Source organism: Panulirus ornatus, chromosome 34 (genome assembly GCF_036320965.1).
Source record: "Panulirus ornatus isolate Po-2019 chromosome 34, ASM3632096v1, whole genome shotgun sequence".
Lineage (NCBI taxonomy): Eukaryota > Metazoa > Arthropoda > Malacostraca > Decapoda > Palinuridae > Panulirus > Panulirus ornatus.
This window is the reverse complement of record NC_092257.1, coordinates 12413782-12427204: the sequence shown is the minus strand read 5'-3', so window position 1 is coordinate 12427204 and position 13423 is coordinate 12413782. Positions and strand designations below refer to the sequence as shown.

The 13423-nt window shown below is 47.5% G+C and overlaps 1 protein-coding gene across 2 annotated transcripts in view; it reads left to right on the top strand.

Moving 5' to 3' along the window:
• Positions 1 to 13423, top strand: part of LOC139759854 (probable E3 ubiquitin-protein ligase HECTD2) — a 54559-nt gene that overhangs the window by 13994 nt on the left and 27142 nt on the right. Inside the window, exon 3 of one of the 2 annotated variants that reach the window (XM_071682359.1) lies at positions 1378 to 1465. The exons of the other annotated variant lie outside the window; for it this stretch is intronic. Coding sequence (XP_071538460.1) covers positions 1378 to 1465 — 88 coding nt within the window. The remainder of the gene's footprint in view (positions 1 to 1377; positions 1466 to 13423) is intronic. 2 annotated transcript variants of the gene reach the window in all.

The window sequence follows — 13423 nt, the reverse complement described above, 5'->3', positions numbered from 1 at the left end:
TTCTGGGGTTGAATTTCACCATCCATTAAGCGGACCAGATTTAAGTGTGTGTGTGTGTGTGTGTGTGACGAGGTGTGGTGGTATTGACCGTGTGATCCCCACCCCCTTCCCCTTCCCCTTCCCCCCAGACAACCAACCAAGTCTCCCCCTACCAACCAACCGAGTCTTCCCCCGCTCCACATGTCCTCCCTGCACCCCCGTCCTCACCCACCCCCACAAGGTCTTCCCTCCCTCCCCCATGGCGTGCTCCACCCCCATGACCACCTCGAGGGTGAGCTTTGTTTGCCTGGACCATTCCTGACTGCTGACCAGCCACCCGTGATGACCTCTGACCTTCTGCTCCTGACCCGTCATGCACTACTGTCCTGACCTATGATTGGTCATCACCCAGACGCATGATCAGAACGCGTTTTGAGCCTCGGAGTTGTTAATTACTGGCCTGTGCTCACCTTTGACCTATCCTTATCTGAGGTTCTTCTTAATGTGTGACTCATCCTTATCTCTGACCTGTTCAGGCAAGTCTTCTTGTTATCTGTCCTTCCCATGTACTGTCCCCCAGCAGATAACCTCGTCATGCACCAGCAGGTCTTCTGTTATCTGTCCTTCCCATGTACTGTCCCCCAGCAGATAACCTCGTCGTAGATCTTCTGTTATCTGTAGTTATCCATTTCTACTGTACAAGGAGGGAGTCCTACACTCGTGGGGCCTCGACTCTCGAACAGTTAACACCATCACACATCATAATCCTAAAGGGTCATGTCAAAGGCCAGACCATCATCCTCAAGGGTCGTACCGTCGTGCTCAAGGGTCGCACCGTCGTGCTCAAGGGTTGCACCGTCGTGCTCAAGGGTCGCACCGTCGTGCTCAAGGGTCGTACCGTCGTGCTCAAGGGTCGCACCGTCGTGCTCAAGGGTCGCACCGTCGTGCTCAAGGGTCGCACCGCCGTGCTCAAGGGTTGTACCGTCGTGCTCAAGGGTCGTACCGTCGTGCTCAAGGGTCGCACCGCCGTGCTCAAGGGTCGCACCGTCGTGCTCAAGGGTCGTACCTCCGTATTCATAAGGTTCATAAACTCATGAGGAACCCCATGCATCATGCGACAGATATATAAAGTGTCTCACTATGAATCGTCCTTAAAATTCCTGTTTGACTGAGTACCGTACCTGCCATCACCTCCCGTAATATGCAAATTTCCTTCACCAGATCCGTTAACCCTTTACTTTCACAAGGGTAACCGGCGTGACACTCCCTCGTCTTGCTAAGTTGACTCCATCAACTATAGCCATGATGTGTGTGTGTGTGTGTGTGTGTGTGTGTGTGTGTGTGTGTGTGTGTGTGTGTGCAGCAGCAGCAGGCCCTGACTCCCGGCTCTGCCTACAGCGTCTGGCAGGGGTGATGGACCTGATGGAGTCGCTCTCTGAGTCTCTACTGCAGAACCAAGGAGGACTCACGTGCCCCACCTGCAAAGGTAAGTCAGTCACCCATAGCCCCAGGCTGCACCCCTGCATGGAGGAGAGGGGGGGTCTTTTTCTACACCTGTGCTGGGGGGTCTTCCTTAACCTACACCTGTCCTGGGGGTCTTCCTCAACATGTATTTGTTCTGGGAGTCTTCCTTAACACGCATCTGTTCTGGGGTCATATTTAACATACAGCTTTGATAGATATCTAATGATGGGGTCTTCATCAAAAACGATACCAATTTGGATGGTATTCTTATAAGACACTTGTTGTGAGCACGAAGAAAACCAGATAACAAAAGACCTGATGGTCTTTGACAAGGGTCGGCAACCCGTCTCACAGGTCTCTAATGTCATGTAACGAATTCACCATTAAAGATTAATTAGAATTAACGAAACATGACTTCATTCTTTTGCTTCTTAACTATACTGATATGAAGTTCCCAAAATAATTCTTTACTATTTGAATTGATAGAATTAGTTCATATGAGTAGAATGGTTCATGGAATTGTACTCTGTTTCCAAAAAGAATCGACAATGATTCCCAGCTTACGGATCGCCTTCTCATTCGTCTTCCTCATGACGTACAACGACAAAGTCGTTTACTCATCATGAGAGTAAACGGAGTGAATGCCAAACGCGAACCTCATCCTGTTTCATCTGTAGACGTCCGGTGATGAATTCCAATCTTCCAACACAGTTTCGTCTCGTGTTTCACGATCGAGCGATTCCGTCCAGCAGTGCTGCTGATAGGCTAGCGTTCATCTATGCCTCTCTACATTTTCATGGTCGGAAGCAGCAAACTTGTCTCCGTTTCTGTGGCCAAACAGTGCCAGAACTTTAGCTCAAACGCGCTATAAAAAAAGAGGGAGAAAAGTTCTATAGAATCAGGAGCGGTACGTTCTGCGGACCTGGTAATTTTCTGATAAGGTCAGTTCAATGCGAAGCGTCGCACACCAGGAAGTGGAATGTCTGTACCCACCGTGATTTTGTGAGCTGTGTCAATACTCACAAACTTCCGGGACACAATATCCTCACTTCCTGAAAACAGATCGTACGACGTGCAAACCTGAGAAGCCGACGTACCTCACTTCCTGAAAACAGATCGTACGACGTGCAAACCTGAGAAGCCGACGTACCGGACTACCTGAAAACGGATCGTACGACGTGCAAACCTGAGAAGCCGACGTACGTTATTGTACTACAGATAGGTTGACGAGAAACGTTCCGTCTAATGATTATCATTTTCTTTATTTTCATCTCTAGTTCCCTAAAAGCCATTTTCCACCCCTCCTCTACGATGCAAGTTATGTCTCACGCTTAAATCTGAATCTGGTTTCTCACTAATTGGCTGTTGACCTTGGGTGAACAAGAATGACACTTGAGGTTATTACATGGATGACGGCTTGGGAGGCGAGAGCAAATCACAGGGAGTAATCTCGACACGTTTTAAGGAAAGGGGATGAACACCCCTGCAGTGCCTCCTTCCCCTACGCCCGTCTCCATTACCACTCTAAACCAATCGTGTGACAGAGCTTCGAGAGTCTGCTTACTGATGAATAACGTGATGTACAACGAAGAGATAATGCCTTTCGCTCTGTAATGGTGATACGGGGTAGAGTAGCCTTGGGTGGGGAAGGAGAGGGGACCTCTGGTACACGTATACAATGAAGAATCCTGCCTGTGTCCCGTCTTTCGAGTCGGTCTCTCCCTGCATTCATTATCCCACCACCCTCTACCACGATTAGTCACTCGCATATTATCATTTGACTCCCTCTCATCAAATACATTATGAAGATGATGCACGTAATCGAGTCGAACTCCCACGAGTAAGCAAAGTTCACAAACAAACCTCCACGTGTGTGTGTGTGTGGTGTGTGTGTGTGTGTGTGTGTGTGTGTGTGGATGATAACCTGCAATGTGTGTTTCTTATGGTGAACTTTGTAACGAAAGCAAGGTGACCGGTCTGCGCCACATCACTGCTGCCCAGTCGTTAACACACGAATCTTCGTCCGTCATGAGCAAATTATATCGCCATCGGCTGTAGCCCTATGCCCTCAAAGGGAAGGAACCCTGTACATATATAATCAAGGGGGAGTAATCGAACATCCATCAAGAGGGAGTAATCAAACATTAATCAATACAACATTACGTGTATTATCCATATACCTGTACGAACGCGGCTTTAATGTGTGGCGTCTGGGTAATTCTGATGTCCAATAATTACGTAAGAAAATAATTTGTTTTTTTTTTCGCAATGAGGGTAAAAGTGCGCCGGGAGCCGCGGGTTGCCGACCCTTGGTCAACGACAAGGAGGCCATCTGCAGGAAGACGGTGATATCATACGTCATCCCTAATCGATCGAGACTTGAGACAGGATAGTAAATTACAAGGCTCCCCTCCACCCGCCACTCCGCCTGGCGCATAAACCAGTAGGATAATAGGTATATGGAATTATAACTCATAAAGATTATAGTATCATGGAAATACACAAAATGATACATAGAGAAAAAAATATATATTTATATCAGACTCCGGAAATTTCAGGGAGAATTTATTTTGGCCTCATATCTATAAGTCAAACCAAATACGTGCATATTATACTGCCATTCTCGAACAGGATCATCCATAAATGAGAGATATCATTTACGTAGTTCTTTATCCATGATTTTGATGCACTAATTAGTCTTCACGTTGATAATAACTGATAACAGGTTGTTACAAAATTCGATAAGTCTACTGCTGATAAAAACAAGACTTTAGTGTGCGTTTCCACCGCATCTCTTCACTACTTCATTTCTGGCTACCGTATCTCCATCTAATGCGATGGAATCGTTGCGAGATTATATACTGTCACAATTGCAAAGTGTTTTGAGTAGTGTTAGATCTCGTCTGAGTCTACATTCTCTCAAAGGACAAATGATATCCGATCCTTTGGTCTTTCCTTCCTAATGTTTATATTTTCGGAGTGACGATAGTTAGCTGCGTTGCTCCTCTTTGTATGCGTTCTAATTTTTTCTTCGTCTGTGGCAAGTTTCGAGGTCGGAAGTGAACAGCACATTCTAAATGAGATCCGACTCGAGCGTTGTGTAAGAGTAGGTATTACGTCATTCGTTTTTCTACGGTATACTTCTTCTAGTCGTGAAACCTGACATTCTGTCAGCTTTGTTATCTGTGGGGAAAACGTTGCTTGGCTTATCTTACGAGGTCACTAGTGGCAGGTCACTGGTGGTCACCACTCTGAGGGCCTCTCTTTCCCTGTACTTACCCAACTGTTGACATTCTCGTTAATCCTCATCATTACTACCGTCCGCATGCATCGTTCTGCATTCGTTTAAACCTGGCGTCTATATTTTACACGACTCAGCCGTATGTATCAACGTTTATATATCTCCATTGATTCGTTCAACACACCTCCTGTCGTTGAACTTTACTTCACCCAACTCCGTCTCCGTCAGGAACTTTTGAGACTCGGGGCCTCGAAGGCGCCAGTTCGTTTGGGGAATCTTGGCATCGAACGGGAGGACTTGTGTTTAAGATTCCAAGGAGAGTACTCCTGCGCCGAAGACCTCCACGACCTGCCTGCATCCGTGACTTGGCTTCTACTACGGTCCAGAAATACGCCCTGGGGGTCTATTTTCGGCTCCCAAGCTGCTATATCATGCGAGAGGAAGCCAATTGGTCGATTACGATCATGTAGTTACGTGTGACGGGGTGCGAGGGGGGAGGGGGGGGGGGGTAGACGCCATGCGTGTTGCAACCCCTTGTTATAGTAATGTCTCCCCCTCTATCTTGACGTTACATGGCGTCCAATCAGCGTAAAAGTATAACAGCCTATATATCCTCAGAGAGAGAGAGAGATAGAGAGAGAGAGAGAGAGAGAGAGAGAGAGAGAGAGAGAGAGAGAGAGAGAGAGAGAGAGAGAATCTTTATCACAGGGACAGTAATGGGTCAAGGATTACACAATAGAAGGTATAGTGGGGAAAGGCAGAGACCGTAGGTGTTGAGCCCCTTGTGGGATTTTGGTGTTTAAAGGCGTGTGTGAGCAGGAGGAAGGGCGTCTCCTGCGGCGCTGCGGGGGGAGGAGTCATTAGGTCAGGGGCGTGGTGACTGTGACGAAGAGGATTTTAAAGTTTAGCCTCATTCAGCACGACGGTACGACCCTTGAGCATGGTGGTAACGACCCATGAGCACGATGGTACGACCCTTGAGCATGGTGGTAACGACCCATGAGCACGATGGTACGACCCTGAAGCACGAAGGTACGACCCTTGAGCACGATGGTACGACCCTTGAGCATGATGGTATGACCCATGAGCACGACGGTACGACCCTTGAGCACGAAGGTACGACTTTTGAGCACGACGGCGTCAGGCCTTGGACTTGAAGGCCAAGCCATTGTAGCCTAAGGTCGTACTGTCGTGCACAAGGGTCGAAATATTCCAGTACCTCATCTATCATGGTACGCAGCCTCTTCTGCTGTTAACTGATGACGCGCATCCACATGTCCTCTGCCAACATCAGGTGACATAAGTGTTGTCAGGTGGTAAACAATGAGGGACATAAGTGTTGTCAGGTGGTAAACTATGAGGCACATATGTCAGGCAGTGTTACCAGCTCACAATGTCATCAAGCGCAACCTACATAAAATAGCAGTCAGTATCACCAATTCTAAAATGTCAGCCATCGTTACTAACCCACAAACTATGACAGGTCCGCCAATCCTGCATACTGGCATGAATATTTGATAACTACAATACTCAGAATATTCGCATGTAATGTAGTTACTTCGATGGAAGATCGAAGCGGCTTTCCACAGTCAATACTGGACTTCCTGGAAAAGTGTTTACAGTTTTTATTGAAAGCTTTCGACGTTTTCTTCACAGTGAAATATATAAATGTATTCCCTCCCTCCTCTCGCTCGACCCATCTTCCAGCCCACCTCATCACTGCCTGACTCACAAGACTGTAAACATTTCCAGGAAATCACAGGCTCCATTGTTGACACCCGTGTGTGTGTGTGTGTGTGTGTGTGTGTGTGTGTACATAGGGAGGGTAGGCACACGCACACTAGGCCTCCCTACCAGTCAGTGTCATCTACAACACCAAAGCTTCGACATGTTACTCACATAAGATACGTCAGTATTTACGACGCTCGTCGGTATTTAAAACGTTCGTCGGTATTCAAAACGTTTGTCGGCATCTGAAACGTTCGTTGGGTCGCTCCTGATGAGAGAGACCCGACCTCCTTTGTTTACTAAGAACATTCACATTGCTTTAGAACAGCCATCTAGTAAGAACACTAATATCTCACGGTCGTCCGTCATACTATAATAGGACATACCAAACGAATGCATTAAGACGATGGGTTTACATATGTTCGTATATATAACATGTAATCAATGGGGTTGCTTGGTGGAGGATAGTTGTGCGGTTAGCTAGTCCATATCATCCCCATGCCGTCTCTAGCGCCCCCATTCTAACACCCCGCCACCCATAAGCCAGCACGGGGGACCCTACCATACCAGAGGCAGTTACTCTGAAAGACCTAACGGCCAAACTTCGTTAAGTCGTAGAATATACATGAGTCAAACTTTTGGCATAAAGCAAGAAGTTACGTTCACGATGCACAGACAACACAGTACCTAACCTCGGGGTGTGCAAGTAAACAAATGACAGCCCAACTCAACGAGAGAGAGTCACATCAGACGAGAGATGCATAAACAACTGACTGTGTTGGGATCTGATTCTCTATACAAGTCCCAAGGAAACTGAGTCGCTCTTGCTCAAACAGTTCCACAGATACTGATGGCAGAAGAGATACTGGTGGCAGAGTAGATGCTTGTGGCAGAAGAGATATCTCTACTGGTGGCAGAGTAAATGCTTGTGGCAGAAGAGATATCTCTCCTGGTGGCAGACTAGACGCTTGTGGCAGAAGAGATATCTCTACTGGTGGCAGAGTAGACAAACCACTTTCTGGGCCAGCCAGTGTCCTGGGTGGTGGCCTGGAGGACGCCTCCCTCCTCTGCTCACGAGGTGAGGGGGTCGTAGCTCGTACACCAAGACGACTTGGTCGATCTTGACCTCTTGAGCACGACGGTACGACCCTCTGACCATGACGGTACAACACTTCGGCACGACGGTACGACCCTTCGTCACAACACTTGGGCGAGAAGGTACGACTGTTTGGGCACGACGGAACGACCCTCTGAGCACGACGGTGCTACCCCAGAACACGAAGGGACGACCTTTGGATATGACGGGTTGAACTTCTGACCTAACACCTGGAGGTCGGGTCAGAGGCCAAAGGTCGTGAAGTCATGATCAAGAGTCGCGCCTGAAGGCTGATTCAATATTCCACACCACCGACACAACGAAGATCTGCTTCCCGATATAGATATCTCTTCAGCGTTTCTTGCAGATGTATTATGTATTCCTCAATAACCTGTAAATATAGAACGATGGCCGATGATGTGAGATAAAGAGAATTCCAAATCCGGTCTACGAGTCATGAGACTCCTCAAGATCCTTGGGTTGGATGACTCATGAATCCAGAGTCTCTTTTTCAGGGAGGGAGGGAGGGAGGGAGGTCACATGATGTTGAATGAGTCTCGTCTTCCCTCTTGTAAGGATCGATTTCTTCAGATGACACACCACCGGGGATCTGCCAGGATACAGCGGGTCAATGTTCCAACATGACCTTCCTTTTCCTGGAATCTGAGCGCCCAAGAAGTGTCTCTCTTCTGCTGGCAGAGTCGGGTCTGGAATGGTGTGCCTACCCTGTACGCGGTGCTTCTTCGTAGCATTTTCTCTCGTGGGCTGTTGAGCCGGAGGGAGAGGTGGGTGGGGAGGAACCTTGTTTTGCTACCCTCTCTCTCATACGAATAGATTAGGGACTCAGGACACTATGACTGTCCTCCGGTAAAAAAACCTTGTCATGGGCCATCAGGTCTCCTGATGTGTATCATTCTTATGTATTCCCATGTACACGACTTACAGTGAGCTGTAGACATTGATATCATATGTAGAATAATAGAATTTATGTCTTTTCAACATTAAACTTTTTTGAGCTCTGACGTGAAGTAACGCTAATGATAAGGGCATTCTGCTTTGATATTGCGTATAGGTTTGTGATTTTAGAAATGATAACTGAATGCAATTAGCCAAAATCAACTTTCATTCAACAAATTTAGCTATAAACACAATGTTTCTATCCTTGGGAAATCCACCTTAAAGCAATCAACATTCGTATACTAAAACGCCCAAGTAACGTAATACACACAGTGAGTAATTTGCATACGCTTCTACCGCGTGAGGGCGAAAGGCCGAAACTACCGTACGCCTCGGGTTTTTATCGTACCTCTGGAGGCCTCATATTGGGCACTAGGGGAGGGGGGGGGGGCTCCCATCCAGCGGGAACTGCTCGTTAATTTATCACTTCAGTCATTTTTCATGAAGCGTCCCCGGCCGGCCACTCTCCGATCAATGTACACAACGGAGCGGCTCAACGTACACGGTCATTAACGTATACATACAGAGTGGGAGAAACTATGGCGGTGTTATGTTTGCGGCGATCAATGTGCACGATAATAGGAAGGTACAGACCCACTCTACACGCGCTTAGAGTTACTAAGACACACACACACACACACACACACACACACGCACCTTAAGTATCCAGCAAAGGACCATGCCATCATACTCAAGGGTCGCAGAGTCGTGCTCAGGATTGTACCACCACCCTCAAAGGGTCGTCCCGTAGTGGTGAGGGGTGTCACCGCCATGTTCAAGGAGTGGAACGTTAATCTGTTGAGTCTCAGGGTACGACCACAGACGACACTGACACCAGTGAGGAATGCAAACACCGACAGGTCGCTGGGGCATCTCCAGGATGTCTGGGGGTGGCGGAAGAGATGCAAGAGCAAAGGAGGAGTACCTGGGACACAGTCTTTCGTCGTCTATGTCGCTCTTACCTACACGAGAGAGAGAGAGAGAGAGAGAGAGAGAGAGAGAGAGAGAGAGAGAGAGAGAGAGAGAGAGAGAGAGAGAGAGGAGTTATCGCCAAGTACAACGCCAAATTATCTCTGCAGAGCAAATGCAAAAAGGAGCGAGAGACTCTTGGAGGTAAATGTGCTGAAAGGGGTCAGGTGGTGGGACGTCTGATCAGTTCCCCGCGGGTGGAGGCGAGGGTGAAGCTCTGCCGAGTCTAAACAGGAAACATAAATAAAAGGGCACGAGGTACTGGAACACTCCCCGGGTACGTCCATCCCAAAAGCTTTTAGCACGACGAGTGCTGGAATGAGGATGGGAAAGAAGCCATATTGCAAAGATCACAGACTATGCTGTTAAAGACTGTAGAGAAGAGAGAGGCGATGGGCCATGGCAAAGGCACATTCCCGAAGATGTTTAATACACAAGAATCGAAGACTTTGAGTCTGGTGATCAGAGAAAAAGAAGACGTTTGATAGTGAAGGACTTTAAGGTCTGTGTGTGTGTGTGTGTGTGTGTGTGTGTGTGTGTGTACACCTGTAGCTGTCTTCCAGAAGCTGATCACTGGATATATCCGTTGCAGAAACGTCCAGACCGGAGGTATTCGTAAGGTCACGCATTCCAAAACGCACCAGACTGGAAAAAAGAAAGTCTTAAAGGTCATATCTATAAAAATCCAGCGTCTGGAAGTATGTATATACATAATGCAGCCACGCGTGGGTTCAGAATATCTCCTCTGGAGACCGACACTGTTTTAAAACGACTTGGAAACCTTCTTGAAGTGAAGCCTTCTCGGAGCGCGGCCGGTGACGACGGATCTAACCTTTATTTGGTAAAGGTTCTTGGCGTCTGCCTGCCTGGTAGCCTTGACCAAGGGACGGATCGTGAAGCACCAGGTATGCATCAGTCAGACAATCTGCTACGCTTCTCCAAGAACCACCGGATGCTATCAACCGTTCGTGAAATGCGTCGACGCCGGCTAATTCACTCCAGACCCGTGAACCAATTAGAGTTCCAGCGCACAAAAAAAAAAAAAAGTCACTCGATACTAACCAATCAGGATCTAGCTGAGAAACTCACGTGACTCCATTTACCAATCATTGATGATGCCTCCAGCCAAACAGTGGACTCGGAAATGCCAAGATTCATTCCGATAATGTCCAGTCATAAGACTCCACAACCCAGAGTATCTGATTTCAGTCTCTGAAAATCATAGTTTTCGAGGATCAGTAAAAGTGATTAATGGCGGCTTTAAGTATCCTGGTGGCCCTTGTAGTTACTTGATATCCATCTATGACGTACAGTCCACGAATTAACGATGGCTTGAGGTAACCAAGTCAAGCACAAGTACATAGACGCGTGTAGTGGTCTCTTCCTACAATAGATACGTTTCCCCCCATATAGCACTAGAGCGGTGTGTAAGAACGGCATGACTACACGAGGGGGGAGGGTAAGAGTTTAAGGCATTAATCGTGGGAATAGTGGGTTATCGGGAAGTATTTTCATGGCTCTAAATCGATTTTGGATGACTACAGTGAACATGACCAACAACGTATGGGAAGGTCCTGTGATGTGGCTAGCGTTCTTATCTCGTTCCATGGTCATCTTTTTCGCCTGAGATCGATTTAGAAACGTGAATATCTTACATTCCATGTCTCTCCATCCACTAAGCCTACACCGTCTTGTACTGGGATAAGACTATAATGTGGGATTTACGGTTTACACCTGAATACCTTTAAGGAAGTTTGAAAAAAAAGAAAAAGGGAGATCTCGAAGGATCTGATTCCGAAGGAGCCTAGAGTAGGGAAGGTCCAGGATACATGACTTCCCACCGGAGGATACATTCGCCAACAGTAAAAACCTCGACGGGATGGAAGACACACTACTGAAAGCACTGATGTTACACAGTCTAGTGTCTTAAGGACCTTCAGCTGTGTGATGCTCGAGGCCTGAAAGGTAATCTCCGACCCAATGTATTCAGGTAGCGTGGAGCAACATTCGTTGAGCCACTTGAGATTATGCCATGGGACCTCGACTGAAGAGGAACGAGAACCACGAGAATGGAAGACCACCGTCATCGTGCCCATTTCTAAGGAAGGCGATATGGAAAGCGCCCTCAGTGGCGGAGGAGAAGTGGGTGGTGGCGTGCAGCACCAACCGGACCCCGACCCAGCCATTAATATCTACGACACCAACCCTCCTCAACTGGGGCGAAAAATTGGTCAAGTGTAGCCATGAATTTGTGTAGCGTTCGAAATACCTGCCGTGTGGCGCCGTACACCCGACAACCCTTGACCACAGCACAACCCCAACCTCCTCATGTCACCACCCACTGTAAAACTTCCATCACCCACTGTAAAACTTCCATCACCCACTGTAAAACTTCCATCACCCACTGTAAAACTTCCATCACCCACTGTAAAACTTCCATCACCCACTGTAAAACTTCCATCACCCACTGTAAAACTTCCATCACCCACTGTAAAACTTCCATCACCCACTGTAAAACTTCTCAACACCTTTATCGCCTTCTGTGTCAGACTTTACGTGTTGTGTCTGTCGAGTATTATATGGGGAAGACCTGCAACGTGTTATGTCTGGGGTTCTGCTCGTTATATTCTCTTCCGTCCTGAGATGCGTCAGTTGCCCTTCTTACTATCAAACCGTCCAGGGCGCAGTGTAGTCAACATGGGGTGAAGTTCATAGTCTGTTCTTAACTGTAAGTGGCGGTCACGGTGAGAGAGGGTGGCGGCCTCAACGGGAACTGCAGGTGTAAGTTATTCCTCGTAGAGTAACTGTGTCAACCGCCAAGGTCGTAGTTCTGAACGTTCCCCACAGATGGCGGTAAGGTTCGTGACACCATGACGCACCGGCTATAGGAAGTCAAATTTTTTTTTCTCTTTTTTTGAGCTGTTGCTGATACTGTTCTGTGTGTGTGAGAGAGAGAGAGAGAGAGAGAGAGAGAGAGAGAGAGAGAGAGAGAGAGAGAGAGAGAGAGAGAGAGAGAGAGCTTCACCAGTCTATCAAATATGCACAGTTCTTGCTGCTGGTGTGTGGGGGGAGGGAGGGAGGTGTGTGTCCGCTCTGGTCTAACCCCCCCCTTCCCCAGCCACAGCCAACCACCGGCCTTGAACGATTCGGTCGATACTAATCAACTTAGAAGCAGAAAAAAAAGAATTCTCTTAAGTGAATAAGTGAATGAATGAACACACACACACACACACACACACACACACACACACAGAGCAAGACCAATTAAACTGAAAACTTCAAATCATGCTTAGAGAAAACGGGGTCTTTGTGGTTGAGTGGTTAGCGTCGCTGAGTTCGAATCATGGGACAAGCAGATGGGCCACAGCTAACCCAGGTGTTCATCCTCACCTCGAGACTGATCGATAAATGGGGTAACTGGCTTAAACTGGTGTGTGTGTGTGTGTGTGTATGTGTGTGTGTGTGTGTGTGTGTGTGTGTGTGTGTGTATACAAAGAAAGGTGTAAAAACATGGTATATAATTACGAGGTTTGAGACGGGGCAACGAGAGTGTAACACTCCCCTCCCCACCGTAATACGTGAATAGCCATAAGTAAACTAATGACACACACACACACACACACACCACGGTGAGTACCAACCCTCGTTGTATTGTTACATAATGATTATGTTTAATGACCAGTGGGTGCATTACAGGCGGCCGTTAGCTCTAACGTAAACCAGGTTAGGTACCGTAACCAAGAGTAGGAGACATAAACCACTGAAAAAAACACTGGACTAGGCTACACTAGGCTATATACTAAATAACAACACTAGGCTACACTATGTGGTCTAACCCTCAAACAGCCTATGGCTCCACCACCTAAAGACACATTGCCATACCTCACAACACCTGGACACGCACCAAGAACCAACGTAGTCGGAAGAAGGAAAGAAATGAAAGAAATGTAGAGGCCATTTCAGAAATACCAACCGTGGAAACTGAAATT